General features: G+C 38.0%; 3 protein-coding genes and 1 pseudogene across 4 annotated transcripts; all 4 read right to left on the bottom strand.

Moving 5' to 3' along the window:
- Positions 1-393: 393 nt before the first annotated feature.
- LOC115955197 lies at positions 394-6895 on the bottom strand (annotated as a pseudogene).
- Positions 6896-12278: 5383 nt separating this feature from the next.
- On the bottom strand, positions 12279-13403 carry LOC115957381 (enoyl-CoA delta isomerase 1, peroxisomal-like). The gene has a single exon (XM_031075607.1). The coding sequence runs from the start codon at positions 13246-13248 to the stop codon at positions 12535-12537; it is 714 nt and encodes a 237-aa protein (XP_030931467.1). The 5' UTR covers positions 13249-13403; the 3' UTR covers positions 12279-12534.
- Positions 13404-13698: 295 nt separating this feature from the next.
- LOC115955005 (cellular nucleic acid-binding protein-like) lies at positions 13699-18981 on the bottom strand. Of its 2 annotated transcripts, XM_031073025.1 has the most exons (5): positions 18636-18981; positions 16556-16768; positions 15065-15157; positions 14378-14883; positions 13699-14183 (listed from the first exon to the last, which is right to left on the bottom strand). In XM_031073025.1, the coding sequence occupies exons 2-5, from the start codon at positions 16660-16662 to the stop codon at positions 14173-14175; spliced, it is 717 nt and encodes a 238-aa protein (XP_030928885.1). In that variant the 5' UTR covers positions 16663-16768; positions 18636-18981; the 3' UTR covers positions 13699-14172. The 2 variants fall into 2 exon arrangements, with proteins under 2 accessions (XP_030928885.1, XP_030928884.1); XM_031073024.1 differs by lacking the exon at positions 13699-14183 and having other exon boundaries at positions 14215-14883; positions 16556-16775; positions 18636-18980.
- A 1728-nt stretch (positions 18982-20709) lies between these two features.
- On the bottom strand, positions 20710-24615 carry LOC115957754 (ACT domain-containing protein ACR9). The gene is made up of 6 exons (XM_031076076.1): positions 24177-24615; positions 23276-23494; positions 23082-23187; positions 22012-22366; positions 21357-21641; positions 20710-21258 (listed from the first exon to the last, which is right to left on the bottom strand). Exons 1-6 carry the CDS (start codon positions 24328-24330, stop codon positions 21112-21114), a joined length of 1266 nt encoding a protein of 421 aa, XP_030931936.1. The 5' UTR covers positions 24331-24615; the 3' UTR covers positions 20710-21111.
- Positions 24616-27250: the final 2635 nt, after the last annotated feature.

Consider the following 27250-nt stretch of genomic DNA (forward strand, 5'->3'; position numbering starts at 1 on the left):
CACCACCGCTAGATCAACACCGCCACTGACGCTAGATCAACACCATATCAACATCGCCATCGCACTGCCGCTAGATCAACACCACGCCGATCTCAACCCACTCTACCAAGACCACGCCACCGAACCACCAGATAACGTCGGACCCACGACCACACCAGAAAAAATGAACCATTGTGAGAGAGATGTGAGACTAAGAATGTTCTCTAGAAAGAGAGAATATGAGACAATGAAGAGAGAGAAAGTGGCAGATATTTATAGGTGAGAAAAAAAATATATTATTTTTTTTTTACAATGCTGCTACAGTACCATCGTAAATTTACGATGGTACTGTAGCAGTATTGCAATTTTTTTTGCAATTCTAAGCTTTTACAAGTTCAAATGGTGGAGGTTTTTGAGAGACAAATGTTAAATAGAAGCAACATATGGCATTTAGCATTCTCATTGAGAATGCTCTTACATGAGTTACATCCGCGATCGAGTCTAAGTGTGAGTACTCTCAATGGTGTCAAGAGCAATCTCATCCGAGACTTTAGCGAACAATCACATGCGATTCTGACTGTACACGTGTCCATCCCATCCCCTTCTCACTAACTCTTAGCCCAATGTTATAGCAGAGTCAACAATCTCGTCAACACTATCATGAGCCAAGTCGATGATCCCCAATTCAACGGCTTGCTTAGTCGTGATGTTAGCTGCTGTCAAAATGACGACGCGTCGAGCCATAGGCAAGCCAATCTTGCACTCGACGAGAGCTATAAACCAAGGCACAATCACGAGCTTGATATTAAGCTCGCTCGTGTAGAGGAAGCCTTGGTCACCTCGCATGATGTTAATGTGTATAGTGTTGTGGGTTTTAGGCCCAACTAGATTACTTGCATAGTACACATTCTTGTACTACACTTTTACTTGTACTACACTCATATACCTCCTATATAAAGGCACTCATGTATATTCTTTCATTCTTAAGAAATACAATACAATCATTCAGTATTTCTAACATGGTATCAGAGCCACTGCTCTAACATTTTCTTAGTAGCCTTGTCTTTATTGGTGTTACTCCATTATCAATATTCCTTCCGCCGTCACAGCAGCAGCTACAGTTTCTCACCGTTGAACCTCCGACATCTCCCAGCCGTCGTCCTTAGGTTCCGGACTTGCAGCCGTTGAGGTTGAGGAGTCCCACACCACAAAGACCACTGCTCTTCTCATCACCACCTCAAACATTGCTCAGATCAATTTTCTACAGGTACCACAGAGATTGTCTTCCGTCGATCTACTCATTCGTGGAAGTCCTGCAGCCAATGGAGTCTATACGCACCCGCACGTGCCGCCAAAGTAATCTACGTTGAAAGCCACGCGCCTCCACGCACCGCTGCTAGTCCCGGTTGTACTGCCATGCGCCCTCACATGCCACCTCTATAAGTCACGCACTTTCACTCGCTCACACGCGCTATCACGCGCCAGAACAGTCTGCTGGCGTCATCCTGCCAAGTCAGCCCTTATTGCTGACATCATTCGCTTGCGTCATCCGGCAGTTGACTTGTTGACGTCATCCTGCCACGTCAGCCCTTATTGCTGACATTGTTCGCTTGCATCATCCGGCAGTTGACTTCTTCTCTCAACTTTGACCGTTGACCTTTGAGGCTATTTGACCGTTGACTTTTTCCAGGGGTTGAATTTTTTGCAGTCCAAGTGCTCCTTACCTAGTTTTTCACGTAGATTTCATTTTTGCACTCCATTTTTGCATATTTTGCTTCTAAATGAATAATAAGGACAAGTCTTCTTCCTTTTGCAACAACCGTTGTCTACAATCCAGCAAATGTTTTTGCAATTTTTGTAAACGTTTTGGCTATAGTATTGAGACTTGCTATCATCGCAACAAATCAGTTATTTCAATTTCTGCTGCTACTGTTGCTAACACTGAGAGTGTCCAACCAATGGCTCCCGTCTCTGCACAATCTCAGTCTTCTGGATCCACTTTCACCATTTCCAGATATGACCTTATAAACATCATTGCTAATGTCATTCGTATGGTTGGTAATGCATCTTATTTCTCTTCTCTCTCAGCTTTATCTGGTATGTCTCCTACCTCTTGGCTTATGGATTCTGCTTGTTGCAATCACATGACACCTCACTCTTCTTTATTTTTTGAACTTAAATCTGCACCACACCCTCTTAATATTCGCACAGCAAATGATTCCACAATATCTGGTCATAATATAGGTTTCGTTTCGACCTCCAACCTCTCAGTTCCTGGGGCCTTTAATGTTCCTGACCTTTCTTACAATTTATTCTCTGTGGGACAATTAGCTGAGTTGGGTTATCGCATTATCTTTGATTATTCTATGTGTATTGTGCAAGATCCAAGGACGGGACAGGAGTTTGGGACCGGTCCCAGAGTTAGGCGTATGTTTCCCATGGACAACTTTCATCTTCCACTTGTTACTCCTGTTTCTGTTGTTACAGTTTCTTCTGTTCCCTCCCTTGCACTTTGGCATGCTTGACTTGGTCACGCATCTTCCTCTCGAGTATAACAATTGGCTTCTAGAAGTTTGTTAGGTTCAGTGTCTACAGAAAATTTTGATTGTGTCCTATGTCAGTTAGGAAAACAACCAGTTTTACCTTTCAATATTAGTGAATCAATATCCACTGATATCTTTGACCTTATTTATTTTGATGTTTGGGGGCCTTCCTCTGTCTCTAGTATTGGTGGGTCTCGATATTTTGTTATCTTTGTTGATAATTACTCTCGTTGTAGCTGGATTTTTAAAATGAAATATCGTTCTAAATTATTGGAAGTATATTCTAATTTTGCAAAAATGGTTGAAATTCAATTTTTCAAACGCATCAAAAATTTTCGATCTGATAATGCTCTTGAGTACACTCAATATGCTTTCCAAGCTGTTTTGCATTCCTATGGCATTATTCATCAACTAACTTGTCCAGGTACCTCTCAGCAAAATGGTAGAGTCGAACAAAAATTTCGTCATATTCTTGACACTGTTTGTGCTCTCATTCTCTCTGCCAAAGTTCCTACTCCTTTTTTGGGCGAAGTTGCTATTCATGTTGTTCATACTATTAATCGCATTCCAAGTTCTGTTATCCAAAATCAAACTCCATATGAGCGCCTTTTTAGGTCACCTCCAAACTATCACCATCTTCACTTCTTCGGTTCTGCTTGTTTCGTTCTTCTTCAACCACATGAGCATAACAAACTTAAGTTTCGGTCAAGGCTTTGTTGTTTTCTTGGCTATGGTGAAACTCAAAAGGGGTATCGGTGTTATGATCCTATCTCTCATCGTCTTCGTATCTCCCGCAATGTTGTCTTTTGGGAACATTGCCTATTTGTCGAGCTCTCTCACTTCCATGCCTCCTTATCTTCCTCCTCTATCTTAGATCTTTTTCTAGATGAGGCACATATTCCTTCTGTAGCTGCTCCTGATCCTCCTGTAGTTGCTCCTGATTCTCTTGTAGACTTCTCTATCCAACCATCAAATATCATTGATCCATTTCTTAGTTCACCCTTTAATGAACAGGTGGAAGATGAACAGGTCGAAAACGAGCTACCTAACCCCAACCCTGAGCTTGGGTCCCCTACTCCTGCTCCGCCTGAAGATCTTGCACAAGACATTCCACCTTGTCACTCAACTTGGGTAAGATTCATTCCTGCACATTTACTTGACTATCATTGTTACACTGCCCTTGCTACACTACACGAGCCTCACACCTATTGTGAGGCTTCCACTGACCCTTTATGACAGATTGCAATGAAAGAGAAACTTGATGCATTATCTAAAAACCATACTTGGGATTTAGTGACACTCCCCCCTGGTATATCTGTGATTGGTTGTAAATGTATCTACAAGATTAAGACTCGTTTTGATGGATCCATTGAGCGGTACAAAACTCGTCTCGTTGCAAAAAGTTTTACACAGGAATATGGGATTGATTATGAAGAGACCTTTACTCCGGTTGCTCATATCTCATCTGTTTGTGCCCTCTTAGCTATTTTTGCTATCAGTAAATGGGACATTTTTCAGATGAATGTCAAAAATGCATTCCTTAATGGGGATTTAAGTGAAGAAGTTTATATGCGACCTCCTCCTGGTCTCTTTGTTGACTCCAACAAGGTTTGTCACCTTCGACGTGCACTTTATAGCCTTAAACAAGCTCCACGTGCTTGATTTGCCAAATTCAGCTCTACCATCTCTCGCTTGGGTTACATGACCAGTCATTATGATTCTGCCTTATTTATTCGTTGCACTGACAAAGGCACTATTTTATTTCTCCTGTATGTGGATGATATGATCATCACTGGTGATGACCTTAGTGCCATTCAAGAATTTAAGGATTTTCTCAGTCAGCAGTTTGAGATGAAAGATCTTGGACATCTTAGTTACTTATTGGGTCTTGAAATCAATCATTCTACAGATAGACTTTATATTACTCAAACCAAGTATGCCTCTGAACTCTTGTCTTGAGCTGGACTCACTGATAGCAAAACTGTTGACACTCCAGTTGAGCTTAATGCGCATCTGACTCTCTCAGGGGGGAAACCATTGTCTAATCCCTCTCTTTACAGACGTTTGGTTGGCAGTCTAGTTTATCTCACTGTCACTTGTCCAGACATTTCCTATATTGTTCACTAGGTGAACCAGTATCTGTCTGCTCCACGATCGACTCACTATACTGCTGTTATGTGCATTCTTCGATACCTGAAGGGCACTCTCTTCCATGGTCTTTTCTACTCTGCTCAGTCTCCTCTTGTTCTCCGTGTATTTTCTGATGTTGATTGGGCAGGAGATCCCACTGATCGCAAGTCTACCACTGGTTATTGCTTTCTTCTTGATTCTTCTCTGATTTCTTAGCGAAGTAAGAAACAAACTCATGTAGCCCGCTCCAGTACTGAAGCAGAATATCGTGCCCTTACTGATACTAAATCTGAGCTCCTTTGGTTACGATGGCTTCTCAAAGACTTAGGCGTGTCTACATCCTCTGCTACTCCTCTTTATTGTGACAACTAGAGTGCCATTTATATTGCTTACAATGATGTATTCCATGAACGAACTAAACATATCGAGATTGATTATCATTTTATCTGTTATCATCTTGTCCATAGTGCTCTCAAGCTGATCTCAGTCTCCTCTAAAGATCAACTTGCAAATATATTCATCAAGTCACATCCTAAAGGACGCCTTCGTACTTTGGTTAACAACCTCAAGTTGGTCTCACATCCACCTTGAGTTTGAGGGGGGCTGTTAACATGTATAGTGCTGTGGGCTTTAGGCTTGAAAGTTCAAATAGTGTAAAAACACTCTTGAACGTTTAGATCCCCAATTTACAAATTAACCAATTCAAGTTTTATGTCAAACAACTAGTGTGCGGAAAATGAACACAAGGTATAATATAGAATTCGAAAACTATCTAAGCCAAATTAAAATCACAACCCACAGCAGATAATAAAAGGCAAAGATAAAAGGGAAGGAAGATGCAAACAGAAAGACAACACGCGATGTGTTATCGAAGAGGAAACAAAAGCCCTCGGCGTAAAACCTCTCCGCCGCCCTCTAAGCGGTAAACAATCCACTAGAAAATGTAGTTGGGATACATGGACAGCAATAAACCCTCCAAGCGTAATCTACCCAGTGCACCTAAACCTTCCAAACTTCTTGCTCCAATGAGGTTGCGCCGAACCTTTTTCTTTTCTAGCTTCCCGGATTCCGCTACTAGACCATAGCATCAACCAATGTAGATTGGTTCCTTCCTAACTGCTTCCTAGAACACCAAACAACCCTCTCACAGTAATGAATATGGTGAGAACAAAGTTTTGGTAAAATGCCTCTCAAGAGTTTGACAATGGAGAGGAAGAGAGTTGAGAAATTTGAAAAGACTCTAATGTATAGATTGTAGGTGAATCAATCTTGTTTTACTCTAGGGTTTCTCTCTTAAAATTCTCTCTGGAAGCCGTCTCTCTTTTGTGGGTATAAGGGGTATATATATACTAGGGGGAGAGAGGAATGTGAAACATCAGGTTTTTCAAAATAGGGCTGGCTCGCGGCTTGGCCTCGCGACTTGACTGAGTCGCGAGATCCAGTTGCGAGATAACCGTATGGCCAGTTATCCTGTTTTGTCCTGTACTACTCCAGCTAGCATGACTGTTTACCTTCTGGCATGCTTGGCACGTGTGCTGCATCTGGCGGCTTATAGTCGCGAGTCACCCATGAGATCAAGCTGCGAATCTCTGTTTTCTTGCACACTCTTAAGCATTCACCACTCTATCTCACTCACTACCCTTACAACAAAACCCACCTAAATACAGGGTTACTAAATGCTGAAATACAAGCAAATTTGACACGGAATAAAGCCAATAAGATGGTTGATTAAATTCAACCTTACAAGGCCCAACTAGATTACTTGTATAGAACACATTCTTGTACTACACTCTTACTTGTACTGCACTCATATGCCATCTATATAAAAGCACTCATGTATATTCTTTCATTCTTGAGAAATACAATACAATCATTCAGTATTTCTAACACATAAGGATGTAGTCATGGTTGAGGGTGAGGATGAAGCCGACGAAGAATGCGTGGTCGGAGACGGCGGCGATGGTGGGAATTGGGAGAGAGAAGAGGTCGGTTATGAGGGATTGTAGCTTGGAGTCCATGAGTTCCCTTCGAGCTTTTGAGGTGCTGGCCTAGGCGAGATTGTAGCCATTGGAGAAAAACTTGCCTTGGGCGATGGTGATGAGAGCTGAAAAGGAGGCTGACTTGGCTCAAACTCAGTGTAGAGTCGAATGGATTGCGTCGATGAGTGTTGGGTTTAGCTTGTGTTCATTAGAACCTGTTATCATTAGGATGAAAATACTGCCTCTTTTCTCTAATGTGCACATCTCTGATCTCTCTCTCTCACACACTGACACACACATAGACAAAGACAGAGATAGAGAGATACTCTTACTTTTGTGAGTTCGAACTTTGAAGTGAATGAATGCAATTATTGGTTGGAGCTTTTGAATTCTAAAATGGCATGGACAGGTACGTGAATGGTACATTGACCTGTGGCGGCTTTTGATTATTATGTTCTCTTTATTTGTAAACAACTATACACTATATCAATACGTATATGGTGTGATTTGAACCCATTATAATTAAATCTTACCTTGGGTACACTTTTTCTTTCTTTCTTTTAGAGAGACTTAACTTATGGTGTCCGTTCCTAATGATAGCTCATCAGATCAAGACACTAATCGATTTTTAGTGTAGGTGAGGATTGAATCTCAAATCTCTTATTAAACCATCAGTTGAGCTAACTGGAATCCACACCTTGGATACACTTAAGTGTTTGGTGTCGGATGATAATTTTTTTTTTTTTCACTTTTTGCAGATTAAATCTTACATATAGTTTCACTTTTCAACCACAGACTTTTGGGAATTACCAATTTTAGAATTGTATCTAGCTTATTTTTAATATAAAAAAACAATATATTTTAATTCTTTTAGGTAATAACAATTTTGGACTTTTGTCTGTTAATGATAATTTTTTCTAAAGTTTAATCTCATTCCTAAATTATCAATTTTACCAATTCAGATTATTAAAAAAAAAAAAATTAAACAATTTAATTATATCTTCACTCCCACTTGCTAAGAAAGTAATTTAACCACCAAAAATGTATAAATTGCATTTCTTTGAAATTATTTAATCTCGTATTTATAAGAATTAATGCGACAACAAGATGAATCACTCAATTTATTAAGAAATGGTAAATGTTAATTGTAAGGACTTTAATTTGAATTACCGTACACCCTTGGTGCAATGGTCACTTTACAAGTATAAGTGTTTGTGGGGTGTGCGGGGTAAGGGCTGGGGTTCAAGTCTCCAGGAGGGAGTTTCAGACATATATACACTTAGATTAAGCTTTCGTAGAATTTCTATCTTGTATAAAAATAAATAAATAAAAAGACTTTAATTTGAATTTCAGCCCACCAAGAACAGTGGAAGATAGCCCAATAAGCCCAAAACAATATATTTGTTAGAGAATCGATCTTACAAGAAAACTTCCTAGCAAGTTAAGTACGGGCCATGGTTAATAGGATCCATGCCAATAAGACTAAAAATACAAATTGATGGAAATTACGCACGTTGTTCAAGTCCAAGGATGAGATGTTCTTATATTGAATCAAACTTTTCTGTGTACAATGTGTTCTTCTCTTTTTCTTCTTTCTTATATTACATGCCCCATTTTTTATAGTGGTCATTTCCTTATATAGTCCCTTACTTCTACATCTCAACCCTCTACCTGTTGATTTTTTAGGAAATCCCCTGGATGCTTGTCCCATCAAGACCTCCTGGAAACTTTGTGAGGAGCTGTGAGCTGGGATGGCACTTTTAGATGTCATTTCTCAAAAAATGCGGCAAGTTCATTTGGTGCAATGCAATTAATGTGGTGGTGACAACATTTTTCTCAGATATTTCTTCTTTTGTTGTTGGCTTGGCTTTGTTACCTTCCCTGAAACTTATCTTTCCAAAATGGTTAACACCCTAAAGCTCTCCCAAGGTGGCTCAGCTTTTCGGCAATCTTAGTTGCTTCGTCATTCTCCTTTACTCTCCCCGGCCCATTGATTTAGGCTTATACAATCCCTTTAACCATCCTTGAATGTTTCTTTGTCCTCAAGCACGGCCCACAACCCAATAAACGTGCTCGGTTTTCCTGTAAGGGCATTGGTTTATGAACTATTTTTAAAAACATTTTTATTGGGAGAATGATAAAATAATAAATGTTGTTGGCAACTTTTTTATTTCTCATGAAAGTGGTGTCAAAACTTTCCTATTATGGTTTATTAATAATTGTCCTAAGGGCGTCCATTAACATGACTCATCAAAAATTGGCAAAATTGTGCAGTTATAACATTGAACCATTCAAAAAGTTACAGACTAAATTGAAACATGTGGCAGGCCAAAATAGAATAAGGAAAATTTCAACCTCGCACAATTAATTGATAGAGATGGGATGCCAATCAACCTTGTTTACCTTTCTAACAAGTCTACAAAGTGATCTTGGAATGAATATTTGATACATAAGTCAGGAAAAGTACGATAATTTAAGTCTATGATAAATTCGACAATGCTCCTCGATTTTAGGCCGAGGTGTAGGTTAATACTTGTTCTTAGGCCTGTTCAGGTACCGACTGGCACCGACGAAACTGGCTGGCGCCGAACTGATCCGATCGCTTCACAAGCCCACCGTAGGTGTCCGGCGTGGTGGTCGGCGATGATCTGGACAAACCGAAGACGTTCGGTGCGACGAGCGGTGGCTGTTTTGCACTCCGACGAGAAACCGCATCACACCGATATCTATATAAATACACACACTATAATTTAACATATATGTATCAATGTTTACAGTTTTTTATTTTTATGTTTCAGTAGATTGAAGAAAACCCAGAGAAGCCATGAAAGCAAATGCAAGGAATAGGAAGAAGAAGAAAATGGCGATGGACTTAACATAAGGATAGGTTTTCTTTTTTCTTCTTTTTTTATTTTATTTTATTTATTTTTTATATAAAATCTGGCACTAAAACTAAGTCGTTTTAGGACCTGATATTAAATTTTAATATCAACTCCAAAACGACGTAGTTTTATCATCAAATTAAAAAAAAAAAAAAAAAAGTTTTTTGGCCTTTTAATTTAAAACCCTAAGTTTATTTACCCACCCTCTCTATATCTCTCACTCTCATCCGCTTGCCTCTTCCAGTCCCAGCAAGTCAGCAACAAAAGTCCTCAACCTCTGTCGCTTGCTACCGCCGCTTGCTGCCACCGCAATCTAGTGCTTAATGCCATATTTTTTGGAGTTTCACCCTCTCCTCTCTCCACTTTGTCACAATATTCTCAAGAGTTTCTAGTGATGATTCTGACTTCGGATGCTCTTCCTTGCAAATGTAATGCTTTCTACCAGGTTTGTTTATGTAATTTATTTTCAATGGTTTTGTTTATTTATTTGGGTTTTTGTGATTTGAAATGGGTATGTTTGAGAGAAAGATTGTGAATTTGTTTTCTTTTGATTTTTTGTTTTTGGAATATTGGGTTTTTTTTTTTTTTTTCTTTTCATGAATATGATCTGGTTTAGGTTGTTAATTGCATTGTGTTTTGTTTCTGAAAAAGTGAGGAATTAACCGAACTAATCGCACCGAACCAGTATTTTGCAATGCACCTTGTGTAGATCAGTTTCCACCCCTCCACAAGTAAGGTGCGGTTAGAGATGAGGGAAAACCGCTCCTATAGGTGCGGTGCAAAAATGCCCTAAAAAACTGGCTGTACCACACCGTGTACAACCTTATCTACAATGTTATCACTCTTTTTTCTCTGCTTTTTTTCTTGAGCCCCCTTTTTCTAGGAATCCCTTTCTTTTATATAGTCATTTAGATTACATCATAGCCTTCCATTTAGACAGCCAAGGCTTATTCCTCAGATACTTGTCCCATTAGGGCCTTACTAGAAGGTTACTATGTTAAGTTGTGAGCTGTGATGACACTATTCAGGGGTTATTCCACCATTAATGTGGCCAACTAAGTAGGTGTAGAGTATTGAATGTGGAGATGATGGATGTTTTATTTGTACCATTCCTTCACCTATTCAAGGACAAACCTTCCTTCATTTCCTCGGTCATGTGTCTAATGGTCTTCATGGCCAAACCTCAGCCCTTCTAGGAATGTGCTCGTACCCTTTGGTTCCTCGGGCAAGCCAATTGTCTTGGGTTTTGTGATTGTGTTATCGTGTTTACTCTGAGGCTTCCTTAACAAAACCTTCTAAGGTGTGCCCCTTTTGTATTGAACTCTACCCACATATTCTTGTATGCTCTTGTCTTTGGCTTCCCATCCTCCCACAAAAAAACTAATAATATTATAAAGGAAAATGATATTATAAAGGCATTAGTTTATGAGTTATTTTTATAAATATTTTATGGAAAAATGATTAAACAATTAATTTTATTGACAGCTTTTTAGATTTTCCATAAAAGTGATGTCAAAACTTTCCTAATATAGTGTACGGTCATTGGCCCATTATCAGTAGGCCTAATCCATGTTGTTCAGCAGATTGAATCGTGGATTGTGTAGTCATCAGGGGTAGCCATGCTCAAATCCATTCTGGTATACTCCGGTAATGCCTTGGGGAATATCACTACTAAGCATTGCCCGGTGTCTATTGTTAGCCCCAAGAATTGAGTTCCTGTTTCCAAAGTGGGGCCACTCTTGTCAGGAATATTTCTAATGGGCCCCACCCGCATGAAGAATGTTAAAAGCAATCATTGCTAATCCACCAACGAAATGCTATAAATAGCACGCAAATAGAAGAAAGAGGGGTTGGACACTGGATGGTAGAGAACTAGAGAATAAAGAGAGAACAAATAAGGAAACACAGGATCAAAGGTGCTCAGTCAGCTTGACTAACAGTACTAATGGGCCTTAATCTTTGTCCTGATGAATTTCCCATTGTAGGATACCCATAAACCTATACTAACAAGTAAATTGTGAGCCCAATCATACGGTTGACCCATTAACCAGAAAAAGGGTGCACACATATAATTTATTAACAATTACCCCATGGACACCCGTTAACATGACCTTATTATAAATAAACTTAATCTCTTGCATATAAGTCATGAACCTACTTTGTAATACTTGTTGTAAGATAAATATCATAAATGATTTAATAGATATGTTATTTCTAGAATAGAGCAAATATAAATAGTTATAATTCAAAACTGTTAGACATATTCTCAATGAAAAGTAAAGAGCATTTTGTTTTTGTTTTTGTTTTTGTTTTTATTCTAACATTTAGCAAATAAACTATAAGAAAATTACGAAATACTGAAACAAAAAACAATGAAACATCATTTTCAAAACAAAAAAAACATAAACCATAATTGCATACAACCATCTATTCATTTATGTCAAAAGCATTTAGCAACATGTTTCTTCTCATCTTGGTTCCTCGTTCTTATCCATTTATTTGAGTTGTTGTGTGTGTAAATGTTCCCACCAGTTAGTAGATACATAAAATGTGACTCTTTTGTCTTCATTTTCATCACTTTTTGACTTGCAGTTCTTCAAGCCGTAACCTCAGAATTTAATTGGGAAAAAGCATGAACAGTCACTTTGATTTAAGAGTGTTAAAAAACAAACAATGTTTTAAAATAAAAAAACAAAAACAAAAACAGTACCACTGAGAATCCAAGAAGACCATAAAATTTCCCTTAACAAACATGGTCAGTCGCATTATTGGAAAAATAAAAGCAAGTAATTTCGTTTTCAAACAACGTACATGCATTTGTCAAAAAGGTCCAAAAGCCATTGAATTTTAATCTTAATTGAACTAAAAATCTGGAATTTATTACACAACCTCTTGATACGTCGTTATCAATGGCTTTTTTTTTTTTATCAAGTACTTGTCGTTAAATTATACATGCACCACAGAACGACAACACAGCTACTACCGTTTTATAACCGACAACCAGAACGACACGCGTTTTGCTTACATCCGCGATCGAGTCTGAGTCTGAGTACTCTCGGTGGTGTCAAGAGCAATCTGATCCAAGGCTTTAGCGAACAATCGCATGCGATTCTGACCGTACACGTGTCCATCCCATCCCCTTTTCGCTAACTCTTCGCCCAATCTCACAGCAGAGTCAACGGTCTCGTCAGCGCTATCGTGAGCCGAGTCGATGATCCCCAATTCGACGGCTTGCTTAGCCGTAATCTTAGCCGCCGTCAAAATGACGGCGCGCCGAGCCTTAGGCGAGCCGATCTTGCACTCGAAGAGAGCTATGAACCAAGGCGGGATCACGAGCTTGATATCGAGCTCGCTCATGTAGAGAAAGCCTCGGTCGCTTCGCATGAGGATGTAGTCGTGGCTGAGGGCGAGGATGAAGCCGGCGGCGGAGGCGTGGCCGGAGACGGCGGCGATGGTGGGGATTGGGAGAGAGATGAGGTCGGTTACGAGGGATTGTAGCTTGGAGTTCATGAGTTCCTTTCGAGTTTTTGAGGTGCCGGCCCAGGCGAGATCGTAGCCGTTGGAGAAGAACTTGCCTTGGGCGGTGGTGATCAGAGCTGAAGAGGAGGCTGACTCGGCTCGGACTCGGTGTAGAGCCGATTGGATTGCGTCGATGAGCGTTGGGTTTAGCCTGTGTTCATCGGAACCTGTTATCGTTAGGATGAAAATCCTGCCTCTTTTCTCTAACGTGCACATCTCTGATCTCTCTCTCTCACACACAGAGACAGAGAGAGACTCTTGCTTTTGTGAGTTCGAACTTTGAAGTGATCGAACGAATGCGAGTATCGGTGGGAGCTTCTGAATTCTAAAATGGCATGGACAGGTACGTGTACGGTTCTTTGACCTGTGGCGGCTTTCAATTAGTCAAAAGCTGACTCTTTTGTTTTTTTCTTTGGATTCATGAAGGCCCAATTCAGTTTGTTCTTAACTGGGCTTAGGCCCATTTAGCATATACATGTGTTCAGTCTTCACCCATATAAAATGTCTGTGTTATCAAATTATTACTAGTGAAAATGAACAAAGGGGACCAATATGAAAACGAAATTAAACATGAAGCATTAAATTGAAAATTTTGAATAGTAAAAAGTCAAAAATGAAAACAACTACAAATTTTAAGAGTAAAAAATGTACTATAGTCAATCTTTTAGTACAAAAAATTGCAACAGTAACTTGAAAACATTGCCTGCAATCGCGTTATAGATGACATGTTCAGATTTCTGTAACATTTTTATTCTGAGGGCTTCTGTTAGTTCTGTAACATTGTTAAGTTATATGAGGTTGTAAGTGACCACAAATCTTTGTCAGAATTCCGATCAATACAGCCTATTTCACGTGGCCAGAAACAGTTAGTAGTAGAACATGCACCCATAAAAGAGCAGAACTGCACAAGACTGCCACGGGCCAATGCAAGCACTGGCTTCACTGGTGCCGCAGCAAAGGCCATGATATAAAACTTTCCTCGAGTGAGAAATCCATGTCCTGCCAATCCATCACAGAGCCCTTTGGTAAACCATTGCCTACTCTCATAAATTTAACCACCATTAAAGTCACCCAAGTAGCTTGAACATAGAAGTCCCAAACCTATTGCTGAACAGGCGTTAAGTACCATACCACGAGAGATCATTTGTTACCTGATTAAATTCATAACAAAAAAAATCGCAACAGTAACTAGAAAAGAGCGCTTTGGGAGACTTATAAATTCAAATTCAAAAGGGAGACAGACAACTACTACTTCTCTCATTTATAATCACAATGTATCATGACTCAATATTCAGTAAGTAATAACCTCAGAATAAATCCTACCCACAAGGTGCTCAATACCTACGTAGGCCACGGTCAAACATTCGACCAGAACGGCACTCAAAAGATTGGTGGCCTCTTCCACCACAGTTTGTGCAGATGACAATAGAAACACAGTCACGGCTGATATGGCCAGGGTGACCACAATTGCGACAAATGATATCACGGAAAGGACCTCCTATCTCAGATGCCAAAGTTGACTTATGGCATTGATGGGCCACGTGACCTGATATGTTGCAGATGTTGCACACAGGTTCATTGGGGCAGTCACGAGCAAGGTGACCAGTTTTACGGCAATTGTTACAGGCCTTCTCATTGGTGCAATCAGCAGCAATGTGTCCTTGCTTGTAACAGTTGTTGCACAGCCTTGCATCGTGAGCTGGAAGACCAGGGTTTGTGCAATCGCGAGCCAAGTGACCTATCTTACCACACATATGGCACACTGGATCATTGGGGCATTGGCTCGCTAGATGTCCAGGCTCCTTACAGTTCCAACACATAGTTGTCGAGTTGCATTCAGCAGCAATGTGCCTAGAATAAAGTATCATGTAACAGTAGTAAAACAATCAGCAACTTTCTGCAGAAAGCAGATTAATTAGTATAACAGAAAATCGGGATTCACAGTCATGTAAAGAAGCCGAGTTTTTATGCTTTTTTTTTCCTCTGATAAAACATGAAAGGACCTACAGAAATTAAACAAGGAAACTCTCACCCAGGAAGTCCACAGTTGTTGCATACGGTCACATTTGGACAATCTCTAGCAAAATGCCCAGGTCGCTTACATTTGTTACACAGATAGTCTTGCCTGAAAAGTAACAGCATAATAAGATACAATATATACCAAAAATTGCTAGTTTCAATAGAAAGATCATAGTTTTAACTTTTAACACACAGATGAAGTCCACACATAAATGAATAAGTTTTGCCAATTTCAAAATGTAGAAGTTTCAGTAGGTGTTTCTTACCCTAAAAGATTAACTTCAATAAGCATTTACTTTTCATTAACAAGGAAAAAATATATATACAATTGCAAACCTTATCCGTGGATCAATGAATAACTGAAGCAAAATTATCACAAGCAAGCCACCTCAACAATGCTTCAGCTTCCAGCCTTCCAGCCTGCCACATACTACATATTGAAGAACTCCCAAACTTGAAATTAATATTCACTATTTAATTCAAGTTTCTCATATTTCTTTTCCTTTTTCTTCCATTTTCCATTCTTCAATGATTCTACCATGTCCTATGCAACATCATATGGAAGACCATTCTCATCATTTCAATTAACAATTTAACATCCTGCAGGGCCAGCTACATACACTAGTACCTATCCAGCCTGGTCTATTCCAAGACCTTTCAAAGCTACCAACTAAAACTAAAATTTAAAAGGTCCTTTGACTATTGCACCATCATCAATAAACTTTTTTTTTTCCTAAATACTTTATAATACATAAATTTACAACACATTAGAATCTATAACACTGTAGCTACATTTTTCCAACAAAAACTTTCCCCTTTGTAGAGTGCCATTCATAAAAAGCCAAATACTAAAGGGATAAAAAGAAAATTTTAGACAAAAAATAATATTTGGGATGTACCGCATTTTCAATTGGCAACCTTTAGCACTAGAATGATCACCTAAACCTATTTCAACAGCAAAAAAGCTTGGGAGTTCTTCTTGACCTAACCTACGAAAGAAGGCTGTGGGCTTGACAGACAGACAGGTGCTTATATCAATATAATGATCACCTCCCATACAAAAGAAGGCTGTGGGCTTGACAGACAGGTGTTGATAACCTAACCTATGGCTACACAAACTCATAAAAGGGTAAAGAGATTTTTCTTCTTTTTAGTGTGGGATATAAGAATCACCATATGCATTTTGCTCTGCTTAAGACTCTGATGTAAAACAACTTAGGAATATATATAAATATATATATATATATATATTATGTGTGTGTGTGTGCGTGTTTGTGTTAAACTTAATTAGTTTACAATCACAATGAAACAGTATGATTAGTGACAAAAAAACTTTGATGGTATAACATCAGAAATCACATATTATTAAGAAAATTATGATATATTTTGACAAAAAAGCAAAGAATATTGCCCTAGCATACTTGTACTATACAAGAGAAATGCCAAGAATAATAAAATGTACATACAAGTCTAGAATAGCTATTAAACCATGGTGAAAGCCTACCGGTAAGTACGACGGTCCCTTGGATAAGGTGCATCACGATAACATGCCCGTTCACCGCTTCGAAACCTCTTAGCCCGTGCTGGGCTTCTGCTCCTATCAAGGGTCATCTCAAAATTTTGGTAGTAATTCTCTTTGGGATATGCAAAATAGAAAACGATTCAAAACCACCACCGACTCTATAGATAATAAATCCCAAACCAGTGAGTTTCCAACCTGCAAACTTGACCAGAAAACAAAAATTCCATAATGTAACAAAGTCTACTTCCAGTCATTCCAAAAGGAAGAAGAAGAAACAAGAATTATAAACCAAAACACTCTTATTCCAACCTAATTTAACTAAACAATCAAACATCAGTAAAAAAAAAATGGAGTGAGAATACAAAGAGGACAAAAAATGAAAAAGGGATTGAAGCACAGGAAGCAAAGCAAACAATCCGTCATCAACATCAGCTGCTTCAATATTAGACTGAGGACGCCACTATAATTGAACTTTTTAGAAGTTAATGGAAGTGAGAGTGATAGAGGATTAAAAAAAGAAAAATGAAAAAAGAAAAAACTTGAACTTTTCTTCACCCAGAACCACAAAAACAACAATCCGTCCTATCCACTCCTAAATAGTTTCAATGTCATACTTTCATTTAATTCTAAGTCCTAAGTTTTCCACAAAAACCAATAAGCATAAGTGCATATCTAACCAACCAGAGAACACACCCAAAATAAAAAACAAAAAACAAAACGAAACGAAACAGTGTACCCTTATCTGGAATGCACGGACGCGGCTCCAGAGGAGCCGCACCCGCGTCCGACTCGGCAGGACGCGGCGACGCGGGAGGGACGCCGCTAACCGCGCGTCCGTGCAGCGTCGGGCCGCGTCCTGCCACGTGGATTCCCCGACTCGCGCCGACGCGGCTCAAATCGGGCTGACTCGGGCCGTATCGGCCAAATATTGGTGTGTTTCGGCCGGAAAAAGGAAATCGGCCGGTAAGAAGAAAAAAAAAATTTTTAAACTGAAAATACAGGTGGATTTTATACGCCGTCTTCACTGGCTTAATCCCTTTCTTCTTCTTCTTCTTCTTCTTCTTTGCTTCTTTGTCTTCTTCTTCCTTTTTTTTCGCAGCGTTGCGTTCTTCTTCGTAACTCACTGTTCTGTTTCCTTTTTTCTTTTCCTTTTTGAGGAGCTCTGTTTCTTATTACTATCCCAGGAGATAAAAAAGTGTGGCTCTCATGCCTCTCTGACCAAACACGTGAGAGCCACAACTACACCTTTTTTTTTTTTTTTCTTTTCTTTTTACTTTTTTTTTTTTTTTTTAAATCATTTATTTTATTTTTGAGCTAAGTCACATCTTTTTATTTATTTATTATTTATGAGAAGCTTCATCTATTTTAATACCTCTGCCAATAATTCAAGTGTCAACTACTTTATTATTATTATTATTATTATTATTATTATATAAAAAAGTATGCTTAGTAATATATTAAAAATATAAATAAAAATATTTTTAATAATTTTTTAATCGCTGAGTCCCGCCGCACCCGCACCCACCTTTTTCAAAAATTGCCGAGTCCCGCACCCGTACCCGCACCTGCACCCGAGTCCCGAAACGCACCCGTGCTTCATAGACCCTTATTGACCAATACGCAAACGATTCTAACCCAGTACACTAGCCTATCTGTCAACCTCATATTCAACCTTGATTCAAAATGTAGCTTCCAAATATTTGGAGAAACACACATTTCAAAAATTCACACCCCAAAAAAAAAAAAAAAAAAAAAAAAAAAAAAAAAAACCCATCAAGGGAATTTAACAAAAGGCCAGAAATTTTTTAAAACTTAGCATCACTCTTTGTTTTCTTGAAAACCAAATGAATTTTCCTACATTTTCTCAGCAACCAAACAGAAAGTCAAGGTGGGAAAAAAAAAAAAATTTCAGACAAATCTAGAAACCTGTTTCATCATTGATCACCAAAAAGCGTAAAAAAAGTAAGAAGAATTCACCACCAGGGAGGTTTCATTACGAAACAATCACAAAAAAAATTATAATAAAAATACAGTATGTCTGAATTGTAAAGGAGGAACATACCTTAGTTCATACGTTAGAACCAAACAGAAGCTGAAGACCAGAACCCCAGATTAGGAATAGCGGATTTCAAAGGTTTTAAAAACAGGTTTATTGAAATCCTAATCATCTAAATCTTAAACTTGACGAATTCATACGAGCATGTTTTAGTAAACGACACCGTAATAATGAAGTAATGGGTTGTGTTGGCCGTTGGATTGGGTGTTTGGTTTGCCACCTTTCTCAAGATACGTCTTTATTGGTTTTTTTTGTTGCTGAATAATTTTCTCCCACGTAAAAACTCTACAAATAGATTCATAGATAATCCAATCCAACGTTATGTAAATGATAAAAGTTATAAGAGATGCCAATCAAATTCAATTCTCAACTTAATTTTATTTTTTTTTTAAATTATAAGCAAATAGATTATTGTTTTTTGGGGAGGAGAAATGGTCCTTTTTTTTTTTGGGTACAAAATTATGATTTTTTTTTAATAGGCACAAATTATGAAAATTTTTAATAGGAACTCCAGAGAGAAATATTTTGTTGGATGAAATGTGGGACTCATCTGTAAGTGAGACAATAGACAATAGGATATGGGGTGAGATAATTCAAACTAATTAATGAATCACGAAAATGAAAGCCATTTGTTAAAAGAGGATGAGTTAACACTCAATTGGTCCTATCTATATAACTATCCTTTTGACACCAATAAGTATAACTGTGAAGATACAACTATATTTATATTTAATTAATAAACAACGGTCATTTGCCAACCCTGTAATTTCTCATTCATCCTCCTAGCATGTGCCACAGCTAAGCGTGCAGGGACAACTCGGAGAGCTAGGAGTGCAAAATATAAACTGATAAACACACACATACAATTGAAAATCTGGTTTTTACATTATGTGCTTTACAATTAGGTCAAATTTTTTTTTCTACCACTCTTCTATTTCATGAAACTAGGCAAACATATATGCATGACATTAGGCCAAAATGGCCAACTGGCCCTAAAATTGTAACTATTTAGTTAGTAGACTTCATTTACAAACTATATCATTTACTAGCATCTCGAGTCTGAGAGACTCGATTTTGGTTATAAATCGAGTCTCAAAGACTCGATTTCCATGTTCTGATCTGGCATATGTTGCCCACCTGAAAAACATATGTTGCCCACCTCGATTTATAACCCAAAAAAATTTGAAAAAATTCTAAGTCTCACAGTCTCTCGTATAAGCCAAATACCCAAAAAAAATTTTAAGAAATCCAGAAGGAGATCAGAGGGAGAAAGAAGAATCAGACTAGATAGGAGCCGAAGCAGGCCTGGGCCGCGCGCGACCTAGGTCTCGCGCGGCCTGGGTCGCGCGCCGTCGCGACCTGGGTTGCACGCTGGGTCGCCCACCGTCGCGACCTGGGTCGCGCACCGTCGCAACCTAGGTCGCGCACGGTGCGCGGCCTGCGTCGCGCGCCGTCGCGACCTGGTTCACGCACGATGCGCAGCCTGCGCGCGACCCAGGCCGCGCGCGAGCTGGCGCTGGTTCGCTCACGGTTCGTGGCCTGGGTCTCGCGGCGGTGGTCTGCTCCAATCTCGATCTTCTCTCTTTCTGTTTTTTTTTTTTTTTTTTTTTTTTTTTTTTTTTTTTTTTTTTTTTCTGTTCTGATGAAGTTCTGGCTGGGCTGTGGGTTGTTGTAGTTATAAAAGTTAGAAATCGAGTCTTTAAGACTCGATTTCCATGTCATCGCCACGTCAAAAAATATGTCAGATCGGATCATGGAAATCGAGTCTTTAAGACTCGATTTATAAGCGAAAATCGAGCTTCAAAGACTCGAGATGCTAGTAACCGATATAGTTTGTAAATGGAGCCTACTAACTAAATAGTTACGATTTTAGGGCCAGTTGGCCATTTTGGCCATGACATTACCTGACAATTAGTAATTAGGAAAAAGAAGGCGACCCATGTTTGAAAAGGGACAAGGTGTTGTTATAACTTGAAAACACGACTTTAAGTCACGTTTGGAAATATACTTTGCCCAAGTGTTGTACACCAAGCCTTAGTTCTAAGATTTTGGGAACAGTTATGGATCATCAACAAACTAATCAGGATCAACCTTATCTATTCTTTTCAGTCCTTTTATTCATTCTAAAGCTGAAATGGTTGGCTTTATGAAGTATGAACTGCTTGCCAAGCTCACTTACAAGATACTAGGAATTTTGAGGATAGGTATATGAAGATACATGGGTTACAAAAAAAAATTAAACTTAGAAAAACAAAACGTCGGATTATTTACAATGGTGAGAGCCTTGCAACAACACATGGATCTGCTAACTCAAAAAAGAGTCAAACTGCAACAACTGAAAACTCATCTGTCATGCATCAGCAAAGAAAGACGCACTTGTAAGGTAGAGATGTCAATTGGTCGAGAAAATGCAGTAGTGCATATACTATTCTGCTGGCAAAACTGCATTCCTCACCAAAATAAATGTAGCAAATGAAGCAGCTCACCAGCCCATTAATGTTCTTCGAACTCTGTTTACAATCAGACTTCTTGCTCGACTGCTTGCCAAAGGCAATTCACGTGATTCCTCCAAGAGAAATTTGTAGACTTCCCACTGGCGATCTGATGTTGAATGCCTCACAATTTCAGCCTAGACCAAAAACAAAGGGAGTTTATTCAGAGAGGTTCTCATGTAAAGGAACAACATATGAAAAAATTCACAAAAGAATTTACACATCAAATTCTTACCGAGAAAATGCATATTCCTAACGTTTTTAGAGCAAATGTAACATCGTAGAATACACGGGGCCTTCCCTTTCCAGATAACTCAACTGGATTAGCAACCAAGAGTTCAGTATCGGGGCCCCGGTTGGCAATAATCACCCGCAATGGGTGAAGCGTCTCCTCTTTTAAGCGAGAACACAATGCGATCTGTCTCTCAGGATCCACAATCTTCTTCCCATCTGTTTGCTGGACAAACAAGTCCATATTTCGGATGCCTTCCACACTTGAAGAAAATCTACCATAGACGATCTGAATAAGAAACAACAAGACAACCTTATATGGCAACTCCTTATTGAAAGCATAAATCAATAATACCCAAAGATATAGCATTGAAAAAGCACATTGGCCTAACAAGAAACATGAAAGTGTTCCCACTTAAAAGGAAAAGCTATCATTCATTGACAGCTAAATGACCACAACCATCCAAGAAAACTCTTATCTCCATAACAATCAACACAGATGACAGCAAATTGACCAGCTAGAAGAGGATAACTACAAGGGAAAAACTATTTTAGGTTCCTATACAAGCCAGATCTATAGAATCAGGCCTAACTATATTGAGACAACTAGTCGTAACCAACAGGGTCAAACAGCAAGGAAGGAACTCATGACTAAGTACCTGAATATTGCAGTCTTTAGTAATCCTCATAACATCATATATCAGGCCCTTGTGATCAACACATTGTATCTGAAGCAAAGTATGCACTGGACTCATTATATTATCTACAGTAACAGTCGCCTTATTTACTGTTTTCATACTTGGGCTGAGAGCTTGCAACATGGAAGTGTACTTGTCTGACGGCTCACTACTAAATAATTCTTCAGCAACTGCTGGTGGCAGATCTGAAAACCCCCGCAAACGCTCATACTCAGGCCCTGCCAACTGAAGTTCACAGTTGATAAAGTTCTTTCCTAGAACAGCTGTCAGATGTTCACACACATCTTCGCGCCTCTGTTTTGTGTCTAATAGCTCCCTGAAATGATTCAGTTTAAAATTATCACAGTTCATAAGACATAACTGCCGATCCATAGAAGTCCACTGTCAGTCATTTCAGTCACATTGACCTCACCCTACATCCCATTATTATGAGAAGTGCCAGTTGACCTATAGCTCATTGGCCCAACTGAACCAAGTCTTGTCATAAAGAAAGATACACTTAACGAACTGGAGACCGAGCAGTCAATTGAACAATAATAAATTAAGGTTTTTTTTTTTTTTTTTTTTTTTTGCAATCCTGTCATCAATGTTTTCTGTATAGGAACCTCCCAATATCAAATCAAAGAAGGCTATTTGGGTACATCATGGTGGAAGATATATTAGTCATGTATTTATAATAATTAATTGTACAGTTATTAATAATTGTCAGCAAAAGTTCAAGAAATTTTGTTTGTTAATGGCAGCCAAGCCAGAAATGAGAATTTGAGGATAGCAAAACATCCAGTTCAATGCAACCCACCAATCCAACAGAAACAGGTGATCCGCCTAGCTTGTTAGAAATAGATTAAGTTAATTTAGAATCCAAGGCATCAACTCAAGTCTCAACATTTTTAAGAAGCAGAACTTAAATAAAAAAATGCCCCAAAAGATCCAACTTAAAGAATAGACTGCATTCTATATCACACAACAAACTAAAAACGCCGCATGTTTGTTAATGTAAAATTCTTATGAACCATAGTATAATAACTCACATGCCGTCTGTGATGAAGAACAGGTCTAAAACCCTGCCATCTGGGGTTGGCATCACTTTTACTCTTTGAATTGAAAGATCAAGCTCACAAAGCACCCTAGTAATATCTGCATATATGCCAAACAATACATCAGCTTCTTTCACAGAAAAAAGTATATTATAGAGGACAATAACTAAAGAGTTCCTTGTGCATACCATGTAATGATCCTTTTTGGTCAAGGCACCAAAACTTTAAAAGGTATAGTGGAGATGGCGATGGACGATTCGACTGCTGATTGAAGTAATACGAAAACAAACAAGAAGGGCATGCAGCTAGAAGCCGGCTTTTCAAGCTCTCCCAATCAACTTTAAGTGAGCTATGTTGTGGAACAACCCACAATACTAGGTAACACCATCTTCCATCCTTTGAAGAATCTGCACAAATTCAACATTATTAATTAATATTCAAATGATAACAGAGCTTTATCAACGCCACTGTCAGAAGAGACATTGATAACCATACGGCAAGAAAAAATAAAATTAATAATGAAATAGTGGTGGTGGTAGCCGAAACATGTTAATTCTTACTCTCGCTTTCCCTCTCTCTTATCATTTACTCGCAATCCCAACAATAATTCTATCTAACTTATTATGACTTCCCAATAGATTTAGCTATATTATGAGTTGGCACTTGTTCATAGAGGTGGGTACATGAGAAACAATGATGTAAAAGTTAGAATTAGTGTTGTGTTGCAGTGGATGGTTAAACCTCTCTTCTTTTTTCTTTTTATCCAACGAAAAATATGAACTAAAATTCTGAAGAAGAATCACTTTTATTTCAAAAGAAATAAATTTTGCCTAATTTTGATGCTACCAACCAAGACATTCTTAAAAGATACATAAATTCCAACCGAACAAACAAACAAACAAAAAACAGAGAGCAAAGTCAATAACAAAGATAGTGGCAAGTGGCAACCCATAATTTGTACAAACAAAGACAAAAAACAAATCTCAATAAAAATCTCTAGCTAAGAGACTAAGAGACACTAATAACGAGTGCAAATTATTAAAAGCAAAACTTTGAATTTGAAGTAACACAGTACTATGAAACATTCACCTCCTCTGGTAATGCAAAGTCCGAACTCGAGGATTATTCTAGAAAGATCGCAGCCAAGCCCAGCCTTGTCGGGACAATTCACCGTAATGACGGAGGGCTCTTCGGGAATTTCTCCATGCTGAATCAACACGACGTCGTCGCAGGGAATGCCCATTTCCTGAGCTGAGCAGAGAAGAGAAGAGAAGAGAAGAGAAGAGAGAGAGAGAGAGAGGTACCAAATGACTTTAATGCCCCCACCCTCCCAAGGAGCTACATATCAATATATTCATCATCGTCCTCCTCGCTCCAGAGCTGAGCTCTATTGCGGCGGCGGCGGCGGCGAGTGGTAGATAGGGCAAAGGGGTTGGCTGGAAATGGTCTATAATCTTAATCTGTATTAGTGTATTGTACGGTTTTTTGTGTTTGTGACACAGCGGTGAGATTATAAATATTTTTGATTTTTTGCCATTTTTCCAAAAGAGAGGAAGTCAGAAGAAAAAGAGGTTGTCGGCTTGGTGGAGCCCACCTGATAGCCAAGTCCATGTCACAAATATCAAATATCTGTGGCAAACTATTAGCCGCGTTTTTTATTTATTTATTATTATTTTAATGGGTGTTACTGTAATCTGCAACTGTTTGGAGTCACGGACCTCATGGTCTCTTTGGATAACACTCCATTGCTTGCTTCTCTCATATAGGGATGGGAATTGGGATGTATTTTAAGGCTGGATTTAGATATGCACAATAATGTGGTTTTTGATTAGTTCAATTGATAAAATCTTTAGTGATTGAATAAGAAATTTAGAATTCAATCTATGCATCCACCAAAAGTTTATTAGTGTCTTGATTTAATGATAAAAAACTATTATCATGAGTGGATGTCATGAATTAAGTACCCATTTGTTTGCACTTTTTGAAATCAAAAAAATAATATAAACGTTTGGTGAAGTTTCAAAATGCAGCTTTTTTTTCAAAACACTGCTTTTGAAATATGAAGGGGAATGTCATTCTCAGAAAGCAGCTCTTTAATATCTTTTCCAAAAGCCCATGCACATTCATAAATATTACCATTGGACCATAGTTTTCAAAACCGGACCGAACCGACCGGTTCAACTAGGAACCAGTTTGGTCTGGTTAAAACTCCCAAAACTGGTCAACAACGGGTCAAAAATCAAGGTTGAATCGAAAATTTTCAAAAAAACGGTTCGATGCACAGTTTGGTTTTTAAAATCATGCGTTGGACTTTGTGTTCATTTATCAAATTACCCTTCACATTTTATTGAAAACCCAATTCTACTCTTTAATAAATCAAGGTAGATCGTCATTTACAACCCCAGAACCCTTTGATAAATTAATTGCTACAAAGACCACAAAAAATATAGCGTCTAGCCCAAGTTCAATTCAATAACAAATTTCCAAATCCAAACACAAAAAAACCTATAACAAAATCCCAAATTAGCTAAGGAAAAAAAAAAAAATCAATCCCTTGCAGTAATAGTTTGAACTCCGTCTCTATGGGCAATTATATGAACTAGAGTAGCGACAACGAAGTCGAAGCTAGTGGAAGAGAGATTGTGAGACAAAATCAAAGGCATGTCATCGTTGAACTCCGTCTCTATGCCGTAAAAGCAGGATTCCTTGTCCCCTAACCTTTCACCTAGTGGCATTTTCTTTGGGTTTGCCGAGATCTCTCTATTTTTCATTTTGATCTTTCGCAGTTCTCACTCTCTCCTCTTTGATGAAGTAATAGTTTAGAGGATGTGAAACAAAGTGAGAGAGAGAGCTATTGAAACTTGAAAGAAGACAAAATGTGAAGAAGTGTGTGGAGGAAAATAGAGATAAGGGAGAAACAAATAAAACAAAAGGTGAAGAAGATGTGGCTGAGAAAAAAAGGAAAAAAAAAAAAAAAAGGTTTTGTGTTGGTTATACATGTGGTGTGGGGCACCGGCTTGAACAATATATATATATATTTTTTAAGTAAGCTTATGAAAAAAAAATTATATTAGAGAAATGCTATTTTTAAAATATTTGTGCAACAAATTTTAGTTAACAATATTTTAACAACAAATTTTAGTTAAAAATAAATTATTAATAAGTAATTTTTTTAAGTAAGTATTATTAAGTAGTTGGTTTAAGTATGAAATACACTTCCTTATATATACATTGTCCTTTTTGATAATTTACAACTCAAACCGTCACTTTTATAAGTGTAAACCAAACACTCAGCTTTTTCAAAAAGCACTTTTTAACTGTTTTTATCAAACACTTAGCTTTTTAAAAAAATCCAATTTCATATCGTACTTTTTGAAATCCCCACATTTTCAAAAAGCCCAGTTTCAAAAAGCTGAACCTAAAACTATTTAAAAAAAAAAAAAGACAGAGTACTAATAATTTCACTGTATTAAAGAGAGATGAAAACTTATTAAGTGTTAAAAATTGAAGGGTAAAACTTAGATATTATTTGTATTTAAGTGGTTAATATGTAACAACAAATTTGAATTTAATTAGTGAACTTAAGTCTTAATGTATTAAATTTAAGATGCTATATATTAAAAAAAAAGAATTAAAAAAATAAAAACTAACTGTTGGTTTTTTTTATAAATATAATTCCATAAGACGAGGAAGAATTTCGAACCTAGATTCTATGCCAGTTTGGATCCAACTTATCACGTCCACGTTTTACTTCTTCCGCGTTTTCCTCTTTTTCTTTTTTTTTTAGCCCGTATTTGTTGACTTTTCCACGGTGAACAGTGCACGAGTGTACTGTTCACAGACCCACAAATTCCACTTTTCAGCAATTTTTTCATTAAAAATGAGTCTCACGGTATTATTCACACATTTAAAAAAAAATTGCTCAGTACTTTCAATTTTCAATTTTGACAAAATCAATTCTATTCAAACGGACCCTCTATTAAAAAGACGACAAAGTATTATAATTAAGTTATAAAACTTCTTTTTCTAAAAAAAGAAACAAAAAAAAAAGAGTTAATAGAATATTGTCAAAATTAACCTTTGTCTATTCAAATCTTGGAGATAATTAACAAAAGCAAAAAGCCAGATAAGACCATCTAACCACCCTAAGATTGTCCAACAGC

Source organism: Quercus lobata, chromosome 8, assembly GCF_001633185.2.
Source record: "Quercus lobata isolate SW786 chromosome 8, ValleyOak3.0 Primary Assembly, whole genome shotgun sequence".
NCBI lineage: Eukaryota > Viridiplantae > Streptophyta > Magnoliopsida > Fagales > Fagaceae > Quercus > Quercus lobata.

Excerpts from the sequence above, each read along its gene's own strand:
- LOC115955005 (XM_031073025.1), bottom strand. The coding sequence starts at position 16,662 with ATGACCCTTGATAGGAGCAGAAGCCCAGCACGGGCTAAGAGGTTTCGA. Across the intron at positions 15,158-16,555 it reads AGGGACCGTCGTACTTACCG|GCAAGACTATCTGTGTAACA; the intron begins GTAGGCTTTCAC and ends GTTACTTTTCAG. Across the intron at positions 14,884-15,064 it reads AACAACTGTGGACTTCCTGG|GCACATTGCTGCTGAATGCA; the intron begins GTGAGAGTTTCC and ends ACTTTATTCTAG.
- LOC115957754 (XM_031076076.1), bottom strand. The coding sequence starts at position 24,330 with ATGGGCATTCCCTGCGACGACGTCGTGTTGATTCAGCATGGAGAAATT. Across the intron at positions 23,495-24,176 it reads ACTTTGCATTACCAGAGGAG|ATTCTTCAAAGGATGGAAGA; the intron begins GTGAATGTTTCA and ends GAATTTGTGCAG. Across the intron at positions 21,259-21,356 it reads TAGGAATATGCATTTTCTCG|GCTGAAATTGTGAGGCATTC; the intron begins GTAAGAATTTGA and ends TTTTTGGTCTAG.
- LOC115957381 (XM_031075607.1), bottom strand. The coding sequence starts at position 13,248 with ATGTGCACGTTAGAGAAAAGAGGCAGGATTTTCATCCTAACGATAACA.